Source organism: Protopterus annectens, chromosome 11.part0, assembly GCF_019279795.1.
Source record: "Protopterus annectens isolate FY-2018-M chromosome 11.part0, PAN1.0, whole genome shotgun sequence".
NCBI classification, from domain to species: Eukaryota; Metazoa; Chordata; order Ceratodontiformes; family Protopteridae; genus Protopterus; species Protopterus annectens.
In genome coordinates, this window is record NC_056745.1 from 338,474,066 (window position 1) to 338,501,071 (window position 27,006).

General features: G+C 42.0%; 1 protein-coding gene across 3 annotated transcripts in view; it reads left to right on the forward strand.

Annotated features, from left to right (window-relative positions):
* The window catches only part of CCHR11.PART0H12orf73 (chromosome chr11.part0 C12orf73 homolog), a 126,540-nt gene that overhangs the window by 60,283 nt on the left and 39,251 nt on the right, over nucleotides 1–27,006 (forward strand). For all 3 annotated transcript variants that reach the window (XM_044087845.1, XM_044087844.1, XM_044087842.1), the window contains exon 2: nucleotides 5,799–5,935. In XM_044087845.1, coding sequence (XP_043943780.1) covers nucleotides 5,828–5,935 — 108 coding nt within the window. In that variant the 5' untranslated portion in view covers nucleotides 5,799–5,827. The remainder of the gene's footprint in view (nucleotides 1–5,798; nucleotides 5,936–27,006) is intronic.

Sequence of the window (27,006 nt, forward strand, 5' to 3'; positions counted from 1 at the left end):
TACAATTTTATTACCTCCAATGTTCAGTGATCTCAGACTCAGTACTCAGAATATTAAGGCTTGATATTCAGAGTCTGACAGTACAGAACTTAGCAAATCTCCATTGACAAAGCAAAAGATTCTCTGTAATTACATTATTATACTTACGGCATGCTTCAGTTAAAACAATTTGTAAAACCACGTAAGCTATTGTAACTCTGAACCTACCCAATGTTTTATAACACAGTGTTATATCAAGGCCACAAAGTACTTTTAGTTGCTGCCAGTTTTTCTACTCCCGCCGCTTCAGACTTTGGCTGAAATGTATCTTCTTGAGATCAGCAAATTACTACACTTTACATAGAAATAAGTAAATAAGACAAAATCCTTTCTTCTTGTAAAATAATGCGGAGGCCATTTCCTTTGGTGTTACCGATATTTACCTAAAATCACATTTTAAATACACTTGAAATCGTAGATTAAATATATTTTTTTTTCAAGTTCCTTACTTTGTTTGCAGCCAGGCGACGAGCCTTCTAAATACCTCCAATTTGTATCCACCACGAGCACTACATTCACAAACAAATCGACAGAGCTTATAAATACAATCCACGAGCACGCCCTTTCACAACTGTAGCTTCTAAATAAAATCCAGAAACGGAAAGGCAGGAGCAAGATATCCACAAATAAGCTGTTCCCGCTCGCAAATTTGAGCCAGAAATATGTGTGCTAGCTGAATTCCGACAGGCTGGGAGCCCTGACGGAGTGCTGACATCATCTTGCTTGCGATGAAAGTGCGAAAAATAAAAAAACAAAGGACAAAAATCGGAAATTAAGAGGTGCCACTCGGGAATCGTGGCACCCCATTTTTGGACCCCAAAACTCGGTAAAAACAGAGTAATTCGGGACAGTTGGGAGGTATGGTGTGGGTATATAATTTACAGCTATTGCTTCATTAATTTTGTATCCCGAAAAGATCTGAAACTGCCTCAAAATCTTCCACAATGCTGAAATGTCTCTCTTTGTGGTTTTATTAGGTACAAAATATAGCCAAATAAAGCCCACTTTACTTTACTACTATACCAATTATATCCTTGAATTTCTGAATCCCTTATTTTCTTTGTCAGCGGTTCTGACTATAACACAAATAAAAGGGAAAGAGGACTCCCCTGCATGGTTCCTCTGTTCAAACAGAACTGCCAGAGAGGAACCCCCAACACACACTTTAATTTTCACTGCTTATCCCTCTTATGTCCTCTTAATTAACATTTTGTCAGAGAACGTAAATACTTCCATTGCCCTACATATAAAATCTCACCTTAATCTGTTGAATGCTTTTTTTGCATCACAAACTACCAATGGCAGTGGTATTTTCTTATGTTCTGCTTTCCTCTGGATCATCATTGTTCTTTAATGTTGTCAAAATATTTGTCTCCCCTCCAGAAAACTACATTGATCATATCTATCAATTTTGGCATCACTTTTGCCATTATTTTATCCATTATAGACATAAACAGTTTCTAAACTTGTGCATATTGCCCAGATAGTCCTTATTTTCTCTTTAGCAGTGTGCAGTTGCACCTCTTCTTCTTCTGTGAGATCTCCTTATTCTGCAATTCTTTAACCTTTGTCAGTCTCACTAAGTAATTCTTACTACATAGTCATATTTCTACCCTGTTTTTAAAACTCCACTTTTATTTTATCCCAGTGCGTAGCTATATATTTTCTTAAGAAATTTCTGTCTTCTCTAATAACGCTGGAGTAATTTCCACTACCCATTCCTTAAATTCCTCTCTGTTTAACAGATTGGTGGGGAAACACCACTGTCTCATTTTTATTTCATTATCCTGCGTTTCTATTTGTTATTGTCACATGATCTGAAATAGTTATTGGATGTTTATCAAAACTTTCAATTAAATGCACATGTTCATGTGAAGTAGAATTTATATCTAGCGTAGCTTAGTTTTTGTACCTTCTGGAGAAAATATGTAAATTCTCAGAGTTCCTGCTTTGGAATTCACAGCTTCCAGAACAAATATTTTCATAAATTTCTGCAAAAATCTGCCATAATTTGTTATATTTTCCCTTCTAAGCCCCCCCGCTACATCCTCACTGTTGCAAATCAAATTCCAGTTCCCATCTAGAAGTAATATTCCTTGCTGAAAGATGATAATTTTTCCCCAGAATTTTCGTAAACCTCCTTGTAGCAGTTTAATCCTCCTCCTCCTCCTTTGCCAGTAGTCCCTTACTACTACTAGTACTACTACTACTACTACTACTACTACTACAACTGTTATAATTCTCCCATTATCTTTTGTCTATCACTATTGGAGCTTCTCTAGGTAGTCATAAGTACTCCCCTTTTTCTTTGTTTTGTATATTCACTGAATAACCATCCTGAATCAAGTTTACATGCTCAGTTCTTTCCAAATGTATCTCCTGTAGCAATTTGTACACTGCATTTTATTTTTTTTAATATGTCTCATTACTTTTTAGATACACATGCGAGACCATTTACCTTCATAGATAATATGGAAAGTGTTGCAATTATAAGTTATTCCCACCTGTTATGTAGAACTTTTTTTAATGTGTAGTTTAAGCTTTTGTTACATGCACACACTGTTTGGCAGGTTGATCTTTTATACATTTGTTTCTTATATTCATTTGGACATATGTCACATCTTATAAGACTTTGTTTTAATGAACCATCAAGCAAAGAAAAAAACACACACTCCATAACCTGTTCATTTAATACAAACACACAAAACTATGTAAAATTTCAAATGTGTGACCATCATAATATGATTATTTGTCCCAGACTGAGTGCTGCACTCACAGGGTTGCCTTTACCTATAATGAAGGTTATTCGTGCTAACATGTATACTGCAGTGGTGGTGCTGCGGTAGCGTTGTCGCCTCACAGTAAGACGTTGTCCTGTTCGATTCTCAGCTAGAGCGTCTTCTGTGTGGAGACATGCGTGAATGGGCATACCTTCGTTGAAGGTTGTGCGTCAGGGCTGGCAACTCGGCACATAAAAATTTACTGCCAATCATTAGCGGACTGGAGTTCCGCTGTGGAAACCCCTAACTGGGAAAAGCCAAAAGACACAGCATTCGTGCTAACATGCATGGTGTAAGTTATGCTTTTACTTACACTAAGTGCTGGCTGTTTTTGTCTAACCTTTATTCCTGTTTGAATTTAAAAACAACTTGAATGCTTTCAGAAGATCTCCTTTAGTCATTGAAAGAAAAAAGTATTTTGATTTTATTGCCTTATCAACTTGCCGTCATAGAAACATGAGAACCACAAACACAGTTGCCTTCAGTTACAAGTTTCTCATGTTGCACTGTGAATATTTATTTCTTAAACTTTTCATTACATTCAATGTTTTATTTACTTGCTTCCACTTAAAACCTTGTTAGATCAAGCCAAGGGCCATAATCCAGTCACTGTCCTATGCAAAAGTAAGAAAAGAACATATCAGTTTTACTTGTATTGTACTTTTGTCCATGATTTCTTCTCTTTTTACATTGTAGTACCTACATTTCCTAAAAATGAACAAGAAAGAAAGAAGGAGACATGCAAACAACTGAAAAAAGCTTTACTGTGTAACATGCAGTGTATGTCGTGTTTTATAAGAATACTCTTTAAGAACAAAACTGTTTTACAGTTACCTCTTTCCTTCCTGTTTCCCTCTCCTTAATGTTCTTCAAACCATTAATGACATGATGTAGGGCATATGCTTGTGGAGTCCCACACAAATTTAGCAAAGTCAACAATTCCAGTATTTATAGGTTTTTATGTTCTGCCATATTTCAAAAATGTGATTGATGCTTTGTAATCTGACATTTATTCATTAGTGTCTGAGTTGCTGGTTTTCTTCTTGTTGCTCTCCATTTCCCAGCTCCAGTGTCTGGTTCATTTCCACCGTACTTCTGGTTCTTCTAGTCAACTCCTGTGCTTTTCTTTTATCCCTTTCAAGTATTTTCCTTTGGAACACTGGAAAAGTTTTCACTGCCATGGTCCCTCTATGAGCTTTATTATCAGAAGAATAAGAAGCAGAATCCCCCTTCTGTTTGATAGCTCACCTTTTGTTGGACAAACTTTTCTATTTCCTACTTAACATGTTCTGCATCAGAAATGACTTTGACCCACCCGGATAAAATATTCTGAAGGTAACTGGATAAAGCATTTTCAGTCTCACACTTAATTCTCAACATTCTCTTGCTGGAATACATTTACTCTTTTGCCTGGTGTACAGTGAGTGATCATTTTTCACAAACATTATTGTCTCCAACTTTTAGTATTTTGTCCTTCTGCCACAGTTTTATCAGAATCAACTCTTTCTGCTGGCAGGATTTCATCTTTACTATTAGAGGTCTTGGCTACTTTCTCATGGCCAGGTTTGGAGCATACGTACATACAATATGCCCTTTAAAAAATAACTCCCGCTTTGGAGTACCAGTCCAGTTGCTTATTTGTTCTTCCGTAAAATTAATACAGTCTGTTCTTCCAGCTTCTCTGGTACAGCCGAAAATCTCTTTCCCTACATGGTCTGTCTTGAGCGATCTCATACTCTGCTAGCCTTCTCATTTCCACCTCTGATTTTTTTTCAGCTTTATCAGCTCATCTGAATATCTGTTTAAAATTTCTTCCATTTTTTTTTTTAGCCTTTTGTTGTTTGAGTTGATACACAACTTCAGTGTTTCATTTATTTTAATCAGCTCTGAGCACGTATGATGTAAGACTTCCAGTAATCTAGAGGAAAAAATGTCTTGCACCAAAGTTGAAGCTTGAATGTTTTTTTGATGAACAACTGTGAGGATTCTTCCCAAACAGTGTTTTCTCCACAGCTTTCTTGTTGATTTTCTTTCAAGTTCTATAGATTTTTTCTTTGCCGCCATCCAGGTAGTATACTTATTAGCCAGTAACTGAAATTTACCAAAAAGACAAATTCACTGACTGTTTTCTGAGTTTGTTTTTATACTGGGAGAGCTGAAATTAAGCTGTTAATCGATGTGCAGCCATCATAGAAGTTCTTCCTGACTCTTGACTTTAAGCCCATTCTTCAGAGGACAAACATTTTTTCTCTCTCAACAGGCCTCCCACCTGTGTGTCTGTCTTAGTTTCTTCCTTTTTCCACAAGAGAGAAAGAAGTCAGCATATTTGTGTCTCATATTCAGATTATACAGCACTATATCTTAAGTAACTTTAATGGACAAATAAGCTTCTTGCATTTGACAGGATTTTATAGCAGTTTTGTTCTACCAGTAGTAGTACATTGATTCTTCAGTTACTTGTTTTACATCTTAAGGAAATGTGGACACACACAAAGCCTGTAACATTACTTCTCAAATCACTTGCAAGTCCAGCCCTGGAAAAATATGTGTATTCACTGTTAATTATCACAAGAGGTTTGTGTGAGTGCGTGGGGGGGGTTGACACTTTTAACAGAACAAGCCGAATTAGTAGTATTTTTTTATATTTAAAAAATACAGTTGCATATTCACTTTCTGTTCTTGGGTATATTTTATGCCCAAGGGAATATATTGGCATCATTTGGCATTAGTGCACTCACAAAATTAGGTACATCTAGAAGTACCAATTTTAAATTTAGTAGCTACATTATGGACTTGCATAAGTTTTTGGCCTAGTATGTAAGAGTAGGTGCAAATTTGATTGTGGCCACAGGGTCTTAATCCTAGGTCTGCAGATATGCCTGCTGGTTAGGACTTCTTTTGTGTTTATATTTTTTACTGTTAAGACTGTAAATTTGCATTACTTTTCCATTTAATTATTGTTAATGGATTATTTTTTAGGTGGTATTGTTTATATAACCCCAAAAACCATGCCTGCAGGCGTATCTTGGCCACGGTACCTGAAGATGCTGAGTGCAAGTATATTATCCATGTTTGCAGGAGCTGAAGTTGTACACAGATACTACAGACCAGATCTTGTAAGTCTGTTTGTGAAAATGGCATACTATTACTCTGCATCAACATCTCCCATTTTGTACATGGGATCCTGGTGTCCCAAAGTCACTATCACCTTCATTTAATGTTCTTGCGTGGCTAGCTACTAAATAATTCTTGATTTTTGTAAACCTTTGTATATTTTGTTGAATACATTGAATGTAAACTCTCTACAAACTCAAGTGGATCATTGGGAGGAGAAAAAAAGTGAGAGACTAAAGTCTGAATAGCGTATTTCGATTGCATGATTGCTCAGTGGTTAAGGTTACTCTCCGTTGTCTGGTTTCATTCCAGATCTCTGGTCACCATCTGTGTGGATTTACATGTTCTCCCAGAGTCTGTCTTTTTTTTTCCAAGTACTTTTGCTTTTTTCTTTTCCCAAAATATTCTGGCTTTGTGGCTACTTCAGATAGCCATTTGGCCTTTACCATTGTAACCCAATTAATGGCTAAAAAGGTCACCAGTTCACTTGGTTAACAAATCAGTAAATTTGGGCTAACCTGTAGTTGGCAGCAGTTATGTAGTATTTTTGCATGTGATACTGGTGAGCCAAATTTGCAGAGACTGGAAGTGGAGGAACTAAGTGTACCCTCCTGCAAAGCCTTTGAGGGAGTAGTGTGGTGGTGGACTGTAACCACAGGGATACTAGTAGTGGATGGACTTCCTGTGACTTCAGTTTGAGGAATGTGTGTGTACATTTGGTGGAGGAATGGCAAGCCTTAATGCTGATATTACTGCACATCGTAATAAAAAGCAAGGAAGTAAAATTGGAAGAATAGTCTGGCTGAACAGCACAGCAGGATAAAGCCCCAACTGTGACCCAGACAACCAGATTAGTATTTCAGGCAGTAGGACAAGCTAGCTGGGGAGGGTGGGAGTGAGTGAGTGAGTGGCCAATGCCATTTCACCAGTCCTGGGAGGAGGGGAGGGAATACGGCCTGACCCCACTGCATAGCTGATGCCCAGTGAAGACAAGTGAATTAGCATGCATCAGTACATGCTGAGATTTGTGTACCCAGAGAGCTGCACAGTCGGTAGCTGCTGATTGACCATGCACAGAAGCTTGTTGAAGTCGAGGAGTGGCAGTGTGGGATTTTCACACCTCACATTGCTGCAGAAACAGGTAGATCAGGGAGATAGCAAAGGCTTTTCTCATTGTGGCTTTTTCCTGTGCCAGTCACTAAAGGACTGCATATTGCAATGTTAACTCGCATTGTAGAGTGAGAGTCACCCCCCCCCCCACACACACACACACACACAGACCACTGTGGTGTGCAGCAGCTGGTTACTTGTGGGTAATAAATGAGGAACGTAGTAAAGGGAAGAGGCTTGGTGATCAGCAAGCACAGAGCTCAAACAGGCTTAGAGGCAAAAAAATGATAAATATTTCCCCTTCATTCTGTGCCACAGAAAACTTAGCTGGGAATGAGAGAATTTGAGCCCCCAAGGTGGCAGTGGACACTCCGAGGGGAATACTGGAGCGAGTCATTCCTAGGAGTGGACCTTTAATGGAGACAGTAGGCACCAATTTTAAGTTTTGTTGTTTACATTTAATCGACTCTGTGGGGCAGGGTGAAAGATGCTGCATTCTGTGCATCCCCAGTATGGGAAGAAACTTTACCAAGAAAGTACATATCTGATGTTGTAAATCTTTGTTCATTCATTACAGATAGGATCTCTGTTCTGTCGTCGGAACCGATACAGCCATTTCCCAGCTTGCGCAAGCCAAAAACTCTCAGCTATGACCTACCCATAATGTCCCTCTCCTAGTTACTCCAGATCTCGTTGCCGCGTTCATAGTCAGACGTGTTAGCCATCTTTCTCAAAGCTAAGTAGAAAATTGTTAATTTTAAGACCGTTTCTCTTCAAAATTATTTAATTTTTAGTCAAGTTAGCCTTCTCTCACTGTCACCTATAACCTAAGCCTATTTCCTACCCTTTTCCTTGGTAATTTAATTTTTTACCTTTATTGTTACTGTCCCTCTCTCCTGTCTTTGACAGGCCTTTCCTTTTTACTAGTGGTATTTTTTTTTAAAATAACATCACTGATATTTTTTCCCTTAATTTTTTTATAGGATAGCCTTGTTGCCTTACCATGTCAGACAAAGCTAAGTTGGGATTTAAACAGTGTGACAAGTGTGGACTTAAGATGGCTAACTTGGATACACATGTTCGTTTTGTCTACTGTTTGGGCGTGGATCATATTAAAGCTGACTGTGACACTTGTGCTAGTTTTAGTAATTGGACACTAGCAGAATGCAAAAATAAACTTATTTTAAAAGGTTTACTCAAGACACCTTTTTCGGAGGCTCTATCTGGGTCGGAGGTCTTACCCCCTCCAAAGACCAAAAAACATAAGGAAAAATGGAGTCACTCGGTTCCTGCATCTCCATCCGTTATGGAACCGAGTCGGCTCCGTGCTTCACCAGCGCTCTCGGCACAGACTTCTTCGGCACCAGGCTCTGTGTCCTCTCCCTCGGTGCCGACCATGATATTCACTCCTATTTTGGTTCCAACTTCGGCACCACTGATTTTGGTGCCGTCCCTGGATCCCACATCGGCTCCGATGACTGTACATGCACCGGCACCATCCCTGGCCACAGTGCCATCAGTTTCTTCAGCTCCATCATCTCCAAAACTCGAATACCTGCCAAGGAAAAGATATTTTCCAACTTATGACCCTTTTTTGGGGCAGAAGTTTAGCCCCTTTCTAGAAAGACCTGATTCCCCTTCAGCAGCCTCCTTTAGATCCACTAGGAGTTTTTCTGAACTAGACCTGGTGCGGGTTGTGGACCAGCTTCTTGCAGCTAGGAGATTGCCCATTCCAGCTAGACCTTCCGTCCCTCCTGGCTCAGAATCTTTTACCACATCTTCCCCTGTTTATCCTCCTCCAGCATCCACCCCTGATCTTGGTACCGATGTCCACTTCGGTACATACTGTCTCTGCACCGACAGCAGTGTTTTCCCCTGCTGGCACCAACCACCCTTGCTGTATCGGCTCCAGTGGAGCCAATGTTTTCTCAAAGCGGTGCTTGGACCGTCCATACCTTGGTACCTAGTCCGGTGCCTATTTTCTCGCTGGCACCATCTATGTCCATGGTTCCGATGGCTTCCAGCTCTGTCAGAACTCCTTAACTGAAGGTGGGCTGTTCGAAGTGGGGTGTGACTCCAGTTCCGGGCTCCCATCCCTCCTCAAATGGGCCTGCTGTACAGGTGATGGAGAGGGTCCTTCATTCCGAAGGCTCTGAGTCAGCACCAATGACATCAGTATCAGAACCCCCAACTAGCATGCACCTCTCCCAACCTGCTATTTTGGGGCCCCATGCATGGGAGTCACAAGAACCCCCTTTGAAGGGAACCCCTTCTCCGGAGTCGTCCTCAGAAGATCCCACTGGAGAGCCACCCCGGAAGAAATGCTGCAAGAGGAAGCACCTTGATTCCCCGGAGTAATCTGTCACAGAAGACACTGATTGTGATGAGGGGTAAGGGTCCCCATGGTCTCCCCCAAACAACGTTTCATTCGGAGACATTCTCGAAATCCTCAAGCAGCGGGGGGACAGGAAGCCCTCTAACCCTTCTGAGGAATCAGTATTCCTGCAGGCCTTTTGTGCCTGGCCATCTGCTTCCTGGGTGACCCCACCGGTAGATGACCTTGTTAAATTAATTGTGCAGCGCGCCTGGAAGGCCCCGGACAACGTAGAATCTGTCCCCCGGAGGTCAGACAAAATTTTATCTACACCTGAAGACCAACCCCACTGGTACAAGCAGTTGACAGTTTATTCTATGGTCGTGGCGGCGGCCACCAAGAGGGAACTGGAAGAAGATAGTTCCACTGTCCATCCTCCAAACAGGGAGTCCTGGACCATGGACAGACTAGGGAAGCGGACCTATGCTTCAGCGACCTTCGCCATTCGGTCGCTGAACTATCTGACACACTTTACTCGCCTCCATAGAGACCTAATTTATGAAATGTCTTCCTCTTTGGTGGGGGTACTGCCCGATGAGTTGTGCGATACTGTCGCCTCACAGCTAGCTACCCTTGAATCCATCTCAAACTCCTTGATGCATTTGATATCTCACACCACTGAGAGGGCAGTTCGAGCTGCCGCATCTGGTGTTGTCATGAGACATAATGCTTGGATGCGGTTGTGTGACTTTGCAGACCCCTTTAAATATTCCTTAGTCAATGCAGCTGTCGACGAATCTGTACTTTTTGGACCCAAGGTACGAGACGCACTTGCACGTAGTGAGAAAGACAGAAAGACCTTGTCTGTTGTGGGCATATGCTTTTCCAACCCCCAGAGATCCTACTCCAGGAACCAGAAGGGAGAAAAGATGTGGTTCAAGAAATCCCAAGGATCCTTTCGTGACACTCGTGGTGAACATTCTCCCCCCGGGGCAGAGGGGCAACTCTTATGGAAGATGCCTCTTTCGGGGTGGGGGGATCCACGTAACCAGGGCGCTAGAGATTTTCTCTGGCAGACCCTACCAGCGCTCCTGAGCAGCGGCCCGATTGCTTTCCTCTGGAAGCAGTCGGGGGTTGTTTTTCTCTGCATCTACCAGCCTAGCATCTTATTATTACCGATGTTTGGGTGCAGAGAATAGTATTCAGAGGTTACCAAATACCATTCGATTTAACTCCTAGACTCGTCAAACGAATCCCTGATGTACCAGCCGATCAGAGGGAACTATCAGCCTTAGAAATAGAAAAGCTGCTAAGAAAGAGTCATCCAACCAGTCCCACCAGACCATACAGGATCTGGGTTTTACTCGAGGTTTTTTTTAGTGCCAAAAAAGACAGGGGACTGGAGACCAATCCTGGATCTCAGCCTTTTGAACAAATTTTTCAAACCTCAAAAATTCCGGATGGTCACAGTACAGTCCATTCTTCCTTCCTAGGGAGGGGACAATTGGATGTGCTCTGTAGACCTCCAGGATGCGTACTACTGCATAAAGATGGATCACCGCTACCGGGGGTTTCTCCGCTTCCGGCTGGGAGCCAGTCACTACCAGTTCAGGGCACTGCCATTCGGTCTCTCGACAGCCCCCCCTGAGTGTTCACCAAATGCATGGAAGTTGTGGTAGCTCATCTTCGACTACAAGGATTCCAGGTGTTTCCCTAGCTAGACGATTGGCTCCTTACCGCTCCGACCAGAAATCTCCTAGTCCGCAGCCTCTCTTACACTCAAGCTCTTGCTCTCTGTTTGGTGATTACTATCAACAAAGACAAATCTCCCCAGTGAAGACACTGGAATTTATTGGAGCATTCTTCGACACAACATCCTGTCAAGCTTCCCCCCCCCCCCCCACAGGCTTTTGAAAATAAGACACCAAATCCAAGACCTTCTTCCTTAGACCTATGTACCAGCACGTCTTGTACTGCAACTCTTGGGCTCCATGGCAGCTGCCATTATATTAGTACCACTGGCGAGACTGCACATGAGAATCCTGCAGTGGCTCCTTTCCACACAGTGTTCGTTGCTAACTCATCCACTCAACCACATGATACACCTTACAAAACCGTTGCAAGGAAGAAATGCTGTGGTGGATGAAGCCACAAATGAATCTATTTTGTAGACCGTTCTGTCTTCCCCAGCCCATGGCCACGGTGACCATGGACGCTTCACTGTTAGGGTGGAGGGGGCATTTTCAGGGAAAGACTGTCCAAAGCACCTGGTCCCCCATGGAGGCCAACTTACACATAAATGTCTTGGAACCTAGGGCAAGTTCTCTTAGCATTACAACCATTCCATGCATCCTTACCCTCGGGGACCATTGCAGTTCAGTCAGACAACATGTCAGTCGTCTGGTATATCAACAAGCAAGGTGTAACCAGGTCTTACCCCCTGTGTCGGGAAGCCATGAGGATTTGGCACTGGGCGATAACTTCCAACCACTTTCTTATAGCAATGCACATTCCCGGGAGTTCCAACCTTATTGCGGACAATCTGAGCAGGAAGATCCTGATGACTCACGAGTGGTCCTTCAACCCTGTAATAGCAGATTGGATCTTCCAGTGCTGGGGCAAGCCTTGTTGCGACCTGTTTGCTTCCCCTCTAAACTACAAATGCAGAAGCTATTTTGCCCTGATTCCCACTCAGGGGCAACCACCGAGGAACGCTCTTAATGCACGATTGGCCCCCGGGTCTTCTGTATGCCTTTCCCCTGTTTCCCCTCATCCCGAAATTTCTCCAGAAAGCTCAGAGGTTAAGAAGCAAAGTGATCCTCATTGCCCCCTACTGGCCACGTCAAGTCTGGTTCCCATTTCTATAGCCTCATCTGATTCACAGCCCGTGGATCCTGGATCATTCCCAGGACCTGTTATCTCATCATCCGGGACTGATTCATCTGAACCTGCACAGTCTCAAGCTCACAACTTGGTTCCTTCACTTCCAGTGATTGCCAGGCTGCCTGACATCCCATCTCCTGTTCGCGAAATTCTTCTGGCCTCACACAAACCTTCCACTAGAAAGGGTTATTCTAGTAAATGGACTAGGTTCTCTATTCTGGCCAAAGACCAGAACTTAGACCCTTTCTCTATGCCTATTCAAAAGATCCTACAATAACCGACTACTCTTTTAACATGCAGGAGCCTCAGCTTCAACAATCACTGTACAGTTAGCAGCTATTGCCAGTTTTCATAATGGTCTTGATAATTCTCCAGTTGTCACACCACCTATGTAAGACCTTTTTGAAGGGAGTATTACATGTTAAACCTCCGGTCAAGCCTCCCTTAGGACCCTGGGACTTGACTATAGTGCTTCAGTCTCTCTCAGGTTCTCCCTTCGAGCCCTTTGATTCATATGATTTGAAATTTTTGTCATGGAAAACCATACTTCTAGTAGCACTTACCTCAACGAGAAGAGTATCTGAGCTGCAGGCCTTGAGTGTCAAGAGTCCTTACTTGATCTTTCACATGGATAGGGTGTCCCTTCATACTGACCCTTCTTTCTTGCCCAAGGTAAATTCTGTTTTTTCCATTAACCAATCTATTGACCTGCCAGTTTTCTTCCCTCGGCATTCTACTAGAGGGGAGTACCTTTTGCACACCCTTGATGTGCATCTGCAGCTTCGTTGTTATTTGGACAGGACTAAATCTTTCAGGAAAACAGATCAGTTGTTTGTGGCCTTTGCAGGACCCAGATTGGATAAACCTGATTCCAAAGTGACTTTATCCTCTTGGCTTAGAAACGTCATTACCTTTATCTACCAACAGAATAAGCTTCCAGAATAAAGGCTCATTCTACCAGATCTATGGCTACTTCTGTAGCTTTTCATTCCAGAGCCTCTGTGGATGATGTATGCGCAGCAGCCACTTGGGCAAGACCTCATACCTTTATATCTCATTACAAATTGGATTTGGCCTCCAGGGGAAGAGCATCTTTTGGCTCTGTGGTGCTCAGGAATATCCTTCCTTAGGGCCACCCAGGACTCGAGTAGCTGGGGACTCTGTCATATCTGTAATGAATGAACAAAGATTTACTTCAGATAAAGAAGTCATGTCTTACCATAATGTTCCATCTATGTTGTAGATCTTTGTTCATTTATTACTCCCCCCCCCCCTTCCTTCCCCCTGCCTGGACTCTTAGTGGGCTTTAGGAACTCCTGGTTAGAGTATTTGCTCAGACATTGCCTCCTACTATTTTTTCTGTTGCTACACCTTTTATTTAGGGTGGGCGAACTCTGTCTGAAGTGACTAGAAGAGGGGCATTATGGGTAGGTCTTAGCTGAGGGTTTTTGGCATGCACTAGCTGGGAAACGGCCATATCGGTTCTGAGGACGGAACCGAGGTCCTATCTGTAATGAATGAACAAAGATCTCCAACACCGATGGAACGTTATGGTAAGACATGACTTTTTATTTCTACTGAGGGAATTCTGTGGTCCCAGTATCTGCAGATTAATCCCATAAAAGTGGTACTGTCAGAGATGCAGCTTAATGTTTTCACTATTTCCTACCAGAGACTGCAGGAACAAAGGAGTGGTTTGTACCTTGGGTATGTCTGTGTAGTGTAGGCATTAATTTCTATGCCTGAATAATGTACATTGACTAAATATACAAGGCATTGTCACAAGAAACCTGAAATACAGTAACCCTTCTTTAATAACCGTAGCCTTTTAAGATTGCTCTGTACAGTTAACAGGCAGAGTAACCGCTACTGCTGTCTGAGTCCTAGGGACTGACTATGTTCCTTGGCTTGTATGTATGCGCATACACTCTGTGTGTGTGTGTGTGTGTGTGTGTGTGTGTGTGTGTGTGTGTGTGTGTGTGTGTGTGTGTGTGTGTGTGCGCGTGCGTGTGTGTTTGTGTGTGCTTGCGTGCGTGTGTGTTTACGTGCGTGTGTTTGCGTGTGCGTGTGTGTTTGTGTGCGTGCGTTTGTGTTCATGTGTGCATTTGTGTGCGTGTGTGTTTGTGTGCGTGTGTTTGTGTGCGTGTGTGTGTGTGCATGCGCTTGCGTGTGTTTGCGTGCATGTGTGTGTGTGTGTGTGTGTGTGTGTGTGTGTGCATGCGTGTGCGCGTGTGTGTGTTTGTGTGTGCGTGTGTGTTTGTGTGTGCTTGCGTGCGTGTGTGTTTGCGTGCGTGTGTTTGCGTGCGTGTGTTTGCGTGTGTTTGTGTGCGTGCGTTTGTGTTCATGTGTGCATTTGTGTGCGTGTGTTTGTTTGTGTGCGTGTGTTTGTTTGTGTGCGTGTGTTTTTGTGTGTGTGTTTGTGTGTATGCGCTTGCGTGTGTTTGCGTGCATGTGTGTGTTTGTCTGTTATACACATGGCAGTCTCCATGATCACCTGTCTCTCTATAGGGAATAAATGGACATCACAGATTGCCAATGCAGCAGTTGGACAAAAATCATACAACAAATTTACTGGCAAATGGAAAGAGTCCAAACAACTTGTTAAACAGCTGTGAATAACTCATTTGTGCTGCATGGGGGAAGCAAGAATTATTTGTTTACTAAGGAACAATGGCAATGTTGATTTATTAAATAAGATGCATAGAATAATGCTTGCATGGTGGTTTGGGGGTTCCCCCTCTTGAAAAGAAGTATTGCACAGGATTATGCAAATGCTGATCAGCATTTAGATAACTGCTACAGTATACTAAACTGTATGGGCTGCATCTTTCCAAGGATATGACCACCAAATTTCAAAGCACTCTAACCACTGTGGGGCTCTAAGAGAAACCCACACAAGCAGTGGTTAGTGCACAAAAAGCTTCAGAGCTTTCTTGTGACTGAAGTGCACTCCCCCTTCAGGCTTCTTGGAATTGAGTGTCAGGTAGTGATCCTTCTAGGCTGCACAGATAAGTATCCATCTGGGGGAAAAGCTGTCACTACATAATTTTCTGAGGAAAATGTATATTATTTTGTCTTCCTGTAGACAAATGTGTTTTCCCATGAAATTATTTTATACTAGGCAATGCTTTGTTGTTGATTGTCATGTCTGGTAATGCTTATGTGAAAAACCTGTATACAAAGTCTGTTTTTTCTGGATTTTTTTCTACATTTCTATATGGGATCCTTATGTAAGGGGCAAGATATTGTGCTTTTGGGGACGGTCATTGAAATAACCCAAAAACAGTTGTGCTCAACGTAGGATACAAACATCGACTAGTAAAAATGAACTCCACGTTGACCCAAGCACAAAGCAATAATATGCTAACTTTTGTGCTGCAATAAACTTGATTTTAAGTGCTTTCGGCCTTCACTGGGACTTCATCAGAACTAAAGATTCTAAGGTACCATTCCAACTTAATTAGAACAGTCAATAGAAAACTAATTACAAGATTGGATCAATTAAATTAAATCAATCAGTAACCTGTCACAATAAAAAGTAGCAACATAGAGTGAAAACTTGGTCAGTAGATTTAAGTGTGTGCTAACATTTTCAAAGTTAAGTCAGTGAACTAAACCATAACAAAAAAATAAAAAGTAACATGCAATCATAACTTTGCAGACCTCAACTTAAGCACAGAATTAATAGAAACAAGATAATTTAAACCTGGTTTTGTAGTAACATCTAGTTTAAGTGGGTCTGTATTGGAACACCGAATTTTTAAAAGTTCGAATCACTAAAGGTCGTCCTTTATGATCGAGCTATTAAAAAATCGAATGGTCCTAAAAAAAAAACTAAAGGGTAAGCCCCCTGCACCCTCCACACCCCCGCTACTTAAATATACCAACTCCGAGATCTCGCTACAGTGTAGGAAAGGGAAATCCTCCTTTTCCGCACCATATTCCTTTCAAGTGTGATCTTGGAGTTGGTATATTTAAGTAGCGGGGGGTTTGGGGGGGTGCAGGGTGGCTTGCCCCCCTGCTTTAACCCATCAGGGTAAGTTTTATTTGTTCAAGTTTTTTTTTTTTTATTTTCAAAGTTACGGAACTTCGATCATATGGTGTCGACCATGTGATATTTGAAGTTCCGTAACTTTGAGTTTGTAATAGATAACCATTTAAGTTGCCAGAGGAGTTCTTTGTACTGAAACTGAAGTCTACTTTCCCAGGCACTCCCTCTGGTGTCATGCGGCATTATTTCCAGTATGCCAAAAATACATTTTTTGAAACCAGCGCATGTTAAAGAATGCCTAAATAGGGCGTTGTTATAATTGCTTTTTTTTCACACCATACAAGTGTTCATACATTCTTTCCTATGTAAAAGGAAAGGCAGTAGTTACAATCCCCTTTTCTAAATGTAACAGTTGTTCAGCTAGCATTGTTTAACTGCCCCTCGTAGCCTCTGCATTGGACAGCTTGGCTCCGACTTCTGCCTTGGGAAGATTGCTTTTGGGGTAGAAAACGACACTGGGCCAGAAGCCTGGCTTCTCAGATCCATTGTCTTCCTCCTCTCTGGAGCAATCTGCCTTCGAGGTAGTCGAGAGTGTTTTCTGCTCCGGCAAGATGGATGGTCCCTTCCCCCTTCAGATCTTCCATCTGGATCCCAGATGTCAGTGTGTCTTGAGCCCCATTATTCTATGTTACAGGGACAGCCGGCTCAGTCTCCAGTCAATCCAGCAGGGTGTTATGATTTCTTCCGATACTTCACCAGAGCATCCCACTGAGGAAGTCCTAGGAAGAGGAAGTGCAGGAGGAGGCACTTGGACTCCCCTCAGGAATCACTCACTGAGGATACTAATTTTGATGGAGTCCCCAAGATCACCTCCTGAAGACATCTCATTTGGAGACATCCTTGAAATCCTTAAGCAGAGAGGTGGTTGATTCTCCAACATCCCTTCACCAGAGGAATCAGTATTTCTGGAGGCTTGTGGAGCTGGCCTATCTACCTGCTGGGTAACTCCAGCCGCTGATGAGCTCATCGACTTGATCTCTAGGCAGGTATGGAAGGAGCCCGACTCAGTCAAGTCAATCCCCAAGAGATCAGATCGGATTCTCGCCCCACCTGTAAGGAAGGAGTTTTGGAGTAGGGGGTCCTCATAGATGCTATGTTCATGGCAGCAGCCACAAAGAAGGAACTAGCTGAACAGAGTTCCTCTTGAGACATTGGACAAATATGGGAAGCATGTGTATACTTCAGTGACTCTTGCCCTTAGGTCACTGAGTTACTTGTCACACTTCAAGAGACTACAAAGGGACTTGATCAAGGAACTTTCAAAATCCCCTTCAGAGACCAGTACTGCTGAAACTTAGCCTTCCTTGGCCTCACATTTGGCTACCTTTCAATTTATAGCAAATTTGTCCATGCGGCTTACCTCGCACACAGCTGAAAGTGCCTCAATGGCTGGGGTTCAGGCATTTCCATCAGTCAGGAGGCATGCCTGGATGCACTTGTATGATTTTTGCGGAGTCCTTCAAGTCTTTAATCATCATTGCACCCTTTGGCAGCAGTTCGTTGTTTGGCAAAAAGTGAAGGACACGCACTCCAGGTGTGAAAAAGATGGAAAGACCCTGTCTGCAGTAGGCATACATTTTTTGACCCTTCAAAGATCCCTTTTCAGGAATCAACACTTTCCTGCTAATATAGGTAGGATGTACGTCTCATCTACTTTTACAAATGTTTCGTGGATGGTATATTTATGATTTTGGGGGGTACAGAGGAAGAATTGATTGATTTTTGTTTGGATGCTACATGGAACCACCAATTTTTTAAGGTTTACATCTAAGATGTCCAGCAAAACTAAGTTAACAAGAAAGAATTAAGTCTCTTGGGTACGAGGATGTATAGAAAAGAAGTTAAAAGGAACACTTTGTTACATAGATCAAGTATGTATCCTGCCTGTATTGGTAGGAATGTGTTGAGAGGACAATTTTTTGGAGCTATGAGACTTCATGATGATAACACTGAACTTCATACAGTTTTTTCTAGACCAAAAACTGAGTTTCTGGACAGGGGCTATAGTGTTAGAGAAATAGATTTGTGTATTGATGAAGTGTTAAGAACTAGGGATGGAAGGGGGAGACACTATTTTTCCAGGAGCACAGAGGAGGGTCAGTCCTCTGCAGTAAGAACAGCTGATACAGTTAGGAACTGACCTGTTCTTACATTTTCAAATGATGTCAATATTGTATGTGATATTTTCAGGAAACATTAGTCGATTTTTGTTGGCTGATCCACATATTAGGAAGATTATTGACATCCAACCTAGATTTAGCTTTAGAAATAATCGTTCCTTAAAATAATTGTGTTACAGACATTCAAATTGTAAAATTCAAATGTACTCGCAGCGTGAGGGTACATTCAAATGTGGTTTGTGCTCTGCTTGCAAGTATATTTTGTCTTGTGCATCTTATGTACATCATGTTACTGGTACTGAGATTTATTTAGATTGATGTTCATCATGCATAGAGCTGCAGTCATAACAGATGGGTTATCCTGCCGTCAGGCGGGTCCTCGGTCAGCCGAATTCCAAAGTCTAGGTCCGGCGTCGGTTGTCGTCGCTTCTTCCCTGACGTCAGTGTGGCAGGGGTATAAAAGAACCAGCCGACGCCATCTTCTTCAGTCTTTCATGCCGCGCGGTGCCCGAAGCAGAAGCATTTCACAAGTGCCGGTCGGCCAGCTCCTGAGATTTACGAAAATATTTCAGCCGAAGTCTTCTTGAAAGCTAAGTACCCCGTTGGGGAAACTTTTCTTGCCTCAGACCGATGTCAGACAAAGTTAATAATTCCATTTCATGTGGGAAGCAAATACCGCATAAGGATTTCCATTCTTTCTGTATTCCTTGCTTAGGTCCAGACCACGACATCTCGGCCTGCCGTTTTTGTGCTAGATTCAACAAATGCACTATTAAGCTTCGGGCGGAGTTCGCCCAACACTATTTTGGTAAAAAGTTTAATTACATTATGTCGTCGGATACTCCGACTCCAGTTTTGAGTAAAAGACGCAAAGATAAGGACCGACATACGAGGTCCGCGGCTTCTACCGACACCATGCTAAAGCCGACTACCGGTGCTCCGGTTCTCAGTGAGGCGCCTCTGCAGCCCCTGAGTACCGATGACGCTTCTTTAGCGGTATCTTCTGTGCCCGAAGTCACAGGCCCCTCGGCCCCCACTCCGACTACAGATACCGACGCCACTCTTGGCCGGGAAACTCAGAGTTTAGACAGGCCTGCCACCTCTCAAGGTGTCTTCAGGCCTTCCTCCTTTTCCATTAAGGCTTTCACAAAATCTAAAGCAGCCATAAAAACTAAAAGACAAGGTCCACAGAGCCCCTCTCAAGGCCCCATGCCTAAAAAACAGATGCTCAAAATGGCTGAGGATTTGATTACTCTTATCAGGGGTTCTCAACTCCCCTCGGACAAAAGGCCCAGATTGGAGGAAGACTATCCTTCCTCAGATCAAGCCTCTATTACCTCAGAACATTCTGAGGACCAGAAATATTCATATTCCCCTTTTGAAGACTCTGATGCTGAGGAGTCCATTCCCTCGGTCTCCTTCCCCCCGAGGACTATTCTTTTGGGGAAACCTTACATACCTTGAGGGAACACTTTCACTGGGAAGGCCAAGATTACTCAGATTCCAAGAAAAGGCTCAGGGATTTTCTCTTGCTTCCCCAGCACAGGCCTCTGGCTATCCCTCCTGTCTTGGATATATTAGATGATGTGTACACAGAAGCCAGCCTCAACCCAGATTATTTACCTCCAGCTCCTGTTAAACCTGACAGGTATTACCGGGTTCCTGATTCACACCAATTCCTATACAAAAGCCATGCTGCTGACCCAGAAACTATTTCACAGGGTCCCAAGGGAATTAAGGCCTCTACTGCCAAAAACCCATTACCTTCAGAGAGAGATTCCAGAGCTTTAGAAAGGTGGGGGAAAAAGGTATACACCTCGGCCACTTTAAACATGAGGGCATTAAACTGTCAGTTCCATATGTTAAAGTATCAACAGTTTTTGTTATCTCAGTTGAAAAGCAAAATGACACAACCTGAGCAACCAGATTTAAAGGAGTTGCAGGATTTGTTGCATAGTGCAGAGCAAGTGGGTAAACATACCTTGCACTGTGGTTTTGATGCTTTAGAGGCCTCATGTAGAGCTGCTGTTACAGGGTCTGTCATACGTAGACATGCTTGGCTCAAAGAGCAAACCTTACCAGATCATGTCAAAGCTAAATTACTAGATGCACCCCTTCAAAAAGATGTATTGTTTGGTGTTAAAGCTGAGGAGGTACTAAAGAAAATGGAGGAAAAGGCAAGATCAATGCAAACAGTGAAAGATTTCCTACAGGTACAACCTCCACGTTTCAGCAGAAACTGGCCTTCAAAAAATTGGTCCTGTCCAGCCACGGACAGACCTCAAAGAGGCAGATACAGGCACCCGAGGGGTAGAGGGCAATCTCAAGGATCATTTAGAGCCAGACAATGGCAAGCACCTACACCAAGAGGTGGAGAAGATAGATCACAGTCATTCAGAAAGCAGACACAATGACTTTCCCCTTTGCATGCCAAGCAAAGCTTTAATGGCAGCACCTTTAGGCAGAAAACTGACATTATTTTCAAAAAATTGGCATATTGTCACAAAAGACAAATGGATCCTGGACATTATAGACAGAGGCTACAGATTCCACTTTCACACCCTTCCAAAAATGAAAGGCATGCCAAACCTGCCACAAAATCAAAGGGCAGAGGCACAAAAACAAATTTCAGCTCTCATGGACATGAAAGCTATTCAAGAGGTACCTGCAAAAGAACAGGGTCAAGGTTTTTATTCCAGACTATTCCTGGTACCAAGGAAGGACAAAGATTGGAGACCTATTTTGGACCTATCCATCCTAAACACATATTTACTCGTACCAAAATTCAAGATGCTCACATTACAGCAGCTTCTTCCCATGCTGGGCAAGGAGTCTTGGCTGGTAACATTGGACCTCAAGGAGGCATACCTGCATGTCCCTATCAGACAAGATTGCAGAAGATACCTCAGATTTCATGCAGGTTCAACCCATTATCAATTCTCTGCATTGCCCTTTGGCTTATCTACTGCGCCCAGAGTGTTTACGAAATGCCTGGCATCAGTAATTGCCTTCTGCAGACTTCAAGGGATACAAATATACCCATATCTGGACGACTGCCTGATCCAAGCGGACAGCAAGCACATACTTCTGAAACACCTGGCATTTGTAATAAAATTGTTGAACTTTCTGGGATACACAGTCAACAAAAAGAAATCAAAACTAATACCCTCTCAAACAATAATTTTCCTGGGTGCCAGCTTGAATACAAACACCCAGATGGCCTACCTCACGCCAGAGAAGCAAGGGCAACTATCTCAATACTTCAGCAAAATGGCAACCTTCACCAGGCTGACTGCAAGGAAAGTCCTGCAGGCTCTGGGATTCATGGCATCTTGCATCCTGCTGATCCCATGTGCAAAGCTGCATATGAGGAAACTTCAATGGTACCTAAAAAACTTATGGTCTCAACACAGCCACAGTTTGGAAACAATTATACCACTCATTCCATGTCTTCAAAAGGAATTTCTGTGGTGGGCTCAAGCATGCCAAAGAAACATAGGTCTCCCCTTCTGCATGCCTCAAGCAAATCAAATCATCACAAGAGACGCCTTGGACTACGCCTGGGGGGCGCACATGACAGATCAGTGCATTCAGGGCAAATGGTCCCAAAAAGAGAAGCACCTACACATCAACCAAAAGGAAATGCTAGCAGTACAAAATGCTATTATGGCCTTCAAAGACCTACTGCATCCAGGCCAGCTATTGATAAGGACAGACAACACCACAGTGATGTGGTACATAAACAAACAGGGAGGAACTCATTCATACCCCCTGTGCAGACTAGCCATGTCCCTTTGGAACACGGCTCTGGAATTGCAAATCCAACTTCAAGCACAATTCCTGCCAGGGAAGGAAAACACGCTGGCAGACAACCTAAGCAGAAATATGACAGATCCACACGAATGGAAGTTGCATCCTCAAGTTTTCGCAAAGATAATTCAGGCACGGGGACAGCCAGACATAGATCTCTTTGCTACCCACAGAAATTACCAACTGAAAAAATTTTGCTCAAGGACCTATCATCCACAGGCCTGGAAAGTGGATGCACTTTCTTTCAGTTGGACAACATTGACAGTCTATGCCTTTCCACCTCTTCCTCTGCTGCCCAAAGTTCTATTAAAAGCCAGAGCAGAGAGGCCAAACATGATTCTCATTGCTCTAGACTGGCCAAGACAACACTGGTATCCACTCCTGAAGAGCCTGACGCATTCCCCACCATGGATCCTGCCTCTAGTGCCTCTTCTGTTGTCCCAGCACAACTTCAAAACTCTTCACAGTCAGCTGAAAACCCTCAATCTAGCCGCATGGAGGATTCCTTGATTTCCCAACAGACCCTTCTCTCCAAGGAGGTGCAGGATGTCATCTTGGAGGCCAGAAGACCTTCTACTAGAAAAGCCTACTCCACCAAATGGAAACGGTTTTGTGCCTGGAATCAGAAAAGGGCCAGAATCCTTGGGTACTAAATTTACATCAAATATTACAGTACCTAGCTGAGATGTTAAACAGTGGACTTTCCTTCTCCTCCATCAAGATCCATGCTTCAGCCATTTCTGCACAATACAACACTGATCCTCCTTTATTCTCTCATCCTCTCTTAAGACAGTTCCTCAGAGTGGCTAAGAATATAAACCCCCCCAAGGAAACCACCAGTACCTGCTTGGGACCTCAACTTCATTTTAGAAAAACTGACCCTGCCTCCATTTGAGCCAGCTGCTTCAACAGAACTGCAATATTTGTCATGGAAAACAGCCTTCCTTCTGGCTATCACCTCAGCACGCAGGGTTTCGGAACTACAGGCCCTCATGGCTGTGCAACCTTTCATCATTTTCCATCAGGACAGAGTTTCCTTACGAACCAACCCTTCCTTTATGCCAAAGGTAGTATCCAGTGTAGCCTTGAATCAGACTATCCACTTACCTACCTTTTATCCTAACCCACAAAACAAAGGGAAAGACTACTACATTCCTTGGACATTCACAGACAACTTCGTTATTATTTGGACAGGACAAAGCCATTCAGAAAATCAGAGCAACTCTTTGTGTCCTATGCTACAGGTGCTCAAGGAAAGGCTATCTCCAAACAGACAATCTCAAAATGGATAGCCCACTGCATACGCTTTTGTTACTCATTTCATGGAAAAACTGTGCCTACAAGCATCAGATCTCACTCCACAAGGGCCACAGCTACCTCTGCAGCTTTCCTCAGGAGGGGGGCTCCTACCAAGGACATTTTGGAAGCAGCCACTTGGAGTTCTGTGCACACTTTCTCCAAGCACCATCACCTTCCACTTTACTCTAAATCTAGAGCGGGCTTTGCCACAGCAGTCTTGCAGGGCATCCTTGCTCCTCCTAGTTCCACTTAGTGCCTGCCACCCCTTTTTAGCTTTGGGATTCTACCCATCTGTTATGACTGCAGCTGTATGCACGATGAACATAGTACAGTTTTGTACCTACCATAAATGTAGATGTTCGAGTGCTAATACAGCTGCAGTCCAGGTTTCCCTCCCACCATCCCCTCTTGGGACAGGCCTTATGACAAACACCTCCTCATACAACCTGATTGGGGTATTCTTTTATGGTGTATTTGCTTGCAAACTACTGTTTTTTGATTATATTACATTGCATTATTACATAAGTTTATGTTTTAACCAAGGAACGTGCAAAAATGATAATAGGATTACAAATGAGATCTATGAATTTGTCAGAGTAGAATTCCCTAAGATTGCGTCGATTATAGGGATACCTAAAATACACAAAAATATTAATAAACCCCCTTTTAGACCAATAATTTCAGGTTCCAAGTCAAAAACTTACAATTTAGGGGTTACAATAGACAGATGGACTAAACATGTGTATAACAATGTTGAACATCTCACTAAGGATTCTTGGAATTTTTTGAGTAAATTGACCCCCATGATTTGGCAAAAAGGGTTGACCTTCATAACAATTGATGTTGTTGACCTTTTCTCCAGTATTCCTTAGGAGAAAGGGTTGGACTATTTTTTTAATAGTTTAAAGAGATTTTCAGGTTTAAGTTTTGAGAGAATTAACTTAATAGTTGACATGATGGGTTTGGTCCTTGACCACAATTACCTTCAATTTCAGGGGGAACTGTTTAGGCAGAGCAGAGGGGTAGCCATGGGGGCTTCATGTGCCCCAGTCTTTGCAAACTTGGTGATGTTAGAATGGGAATCATTGTTTATATTCCCTAGTGTATATTACAAGTATATAATATACTATACTAGGTACTTGGATGATTTATTTGTCCTTTGGAACGGACTGGTCCAATTGATACAGGAATTTATTGAGTATTTGAATAATACGACTGACTTCCTTAAATTCACATATAATGTGGAGTCTGAAGGTATTGCGTACTTAGATACATATGTTTATTCCACTGAAACTGAATTTCAGTCCAAGATTTTTAGGAAAAAGACATTCTCGAATGATTATTTATTTTATGATAGTTGTCATCCACCACATATTTTTAAAAATGTTTTTAAGGGTCAGTGTATACGTGCCGCCCGAATGTCATCCAATAGAGAGACTATGGAAAGTGAGTTAAACAATATACACAATATGTTTTCCAATAGGGGGTACCCTGATGATTTGATTAAACCTATTCAGAGACATGTTATGAAAGAATGGGGTAATAAATACCCTCCTTTATTAGGAAGACCTTTTACTTTAAAAGAGAAGAAAAAAGAACAAGGAGGTTGTATTTGTGTACTCACGTATAGTCCTTATGTTGATGTTTTGAAAGAGATTTTGTTGAAACATTGGAATCCTTTCAAAACTTCAGATGATATTTGCAACATTGTTGGACAAGCACCTAAATTTGTTTATAAAACTTCTCTTAATATTAAAAAGATGTTGGAAAGGAGAAAGGATTACAATAGAGAGGCCGTAGGAACCAAATACACTAAGAAATGTGGTACTTGTAAGCAATGCAAGTTTATCAATGAAACCAAAGTTGTAAAGTTGAAAAACATCACTGCCAACAGTTTATACAGTAAGGGGGGGAATTGCAACACATCTAGAATAGTTTACATTGCTACCTGTGTAGCATGTGATGCTTACTATATTGGAAAGACTGAAAGGAAATTCAAGACTAGAATATATGAGCATACATACAAAATAAGGAAACAGGACTCCAACAATGCTTTAAGTAGACATATTCTAGACAAAGGCATTGAACATTCCTTTCTTTTCAATATTATTGACATTATAGATCACACTTCTACAGCAGGTAACTGGAAATGCCATTTAGCACTTTTAGAAAGCAAATGGCAAATATTATGTGATGCCACGACTAAACCTGGTCTTAATGACCACATTAGTATTAAACCCTTCCTTATTATGGACAGTTGATTTTTTGTCCGTATCCTCACTTATATCCATATTCTATTGTTCATTACATCCTCACTACAATTTTACAATATATATATATATATATATATATTTATTTATTCATATATATTTTTCATACTCACATATGTATTACATATTAACAATTATTTATATATATATATATATATATTTATTACACATATTTGTCGCATTATACAGTAGATAACCCATTAGTTTATTAGATCATTCATCAGGTAACCTTAGATGAATTTTTGCTTTTTTTTGCTCTGTTATTAACTGTTATCACAGCCCATATGTATATGTATTTGATGTATGCACCTCGCACTTTTAAGCTGTTTTAAATTGTACAGTTTTAATATTTTCAATATTTTTAATATTTTTATTTGTGTGTAGTTAAGCCTTGCATTTTGGCCAATTAATCAATTAATTTTGGCGCCTAAGCTGCTATTTAAGGAAATGTTTGGAGTTATTCATGGTTCTGATGAAATCTGTGTCAGCAGATGAAAGCGCTTAACCTATTTTGTTTGTGGATTTATGTGGTGACTTTTTGTTTTTTGTGCTTCGTGTGGATTTTGAGATATTAAACTGTGGAATTGTTCACAACTTGAGCAGCGTTTCTTCTTGGGTTCCCAGCCGTTTGCAGCTATTTAAGTTTATGTTTTGCCTTCCTTCTGGGGGCACCTGACATCTGGGGCAAGAAAAACTGAAGAAGATGGCGTTGGCTGGTTCTTTTATACCCCTGCCGCACTGACGTCAGGGAAGAAGCGACGACAACCGACGCTGGACCTAGACTTTGGAATTCGGCCGACCGAGGACCCGCCTGACGGCAGGATAACCCATCTGTTATGACTGCAGCTGTATTAGCACTCGAACATCTACATTTATGGTAGGTACAAAACTGTATTTTTTGCCAGTTGTAGAACCAAGAATGTTGTTTATTACACAGGATGTTCATCGTGTAACACATCTTACATAGGTAAGACAAACCGAGCATTTTAAAGATAGGATTTTGGAACATCTGAATGATATATCTAAAGGAATAAAGATTAATGCTTTAGTGAAACTCGTTAAACATGATTTACATCATATGTTTGTATTTTGTACTGGAAATTATTTATGAAGGTGATAGGAAAGGTGACTTAAAGAACAAAACTGAATGTGCTAAACAACGGTGGATTTTACTGTTAAAAGCATTTGTAGAATCAGGTTTCACAGGGTATCTTTT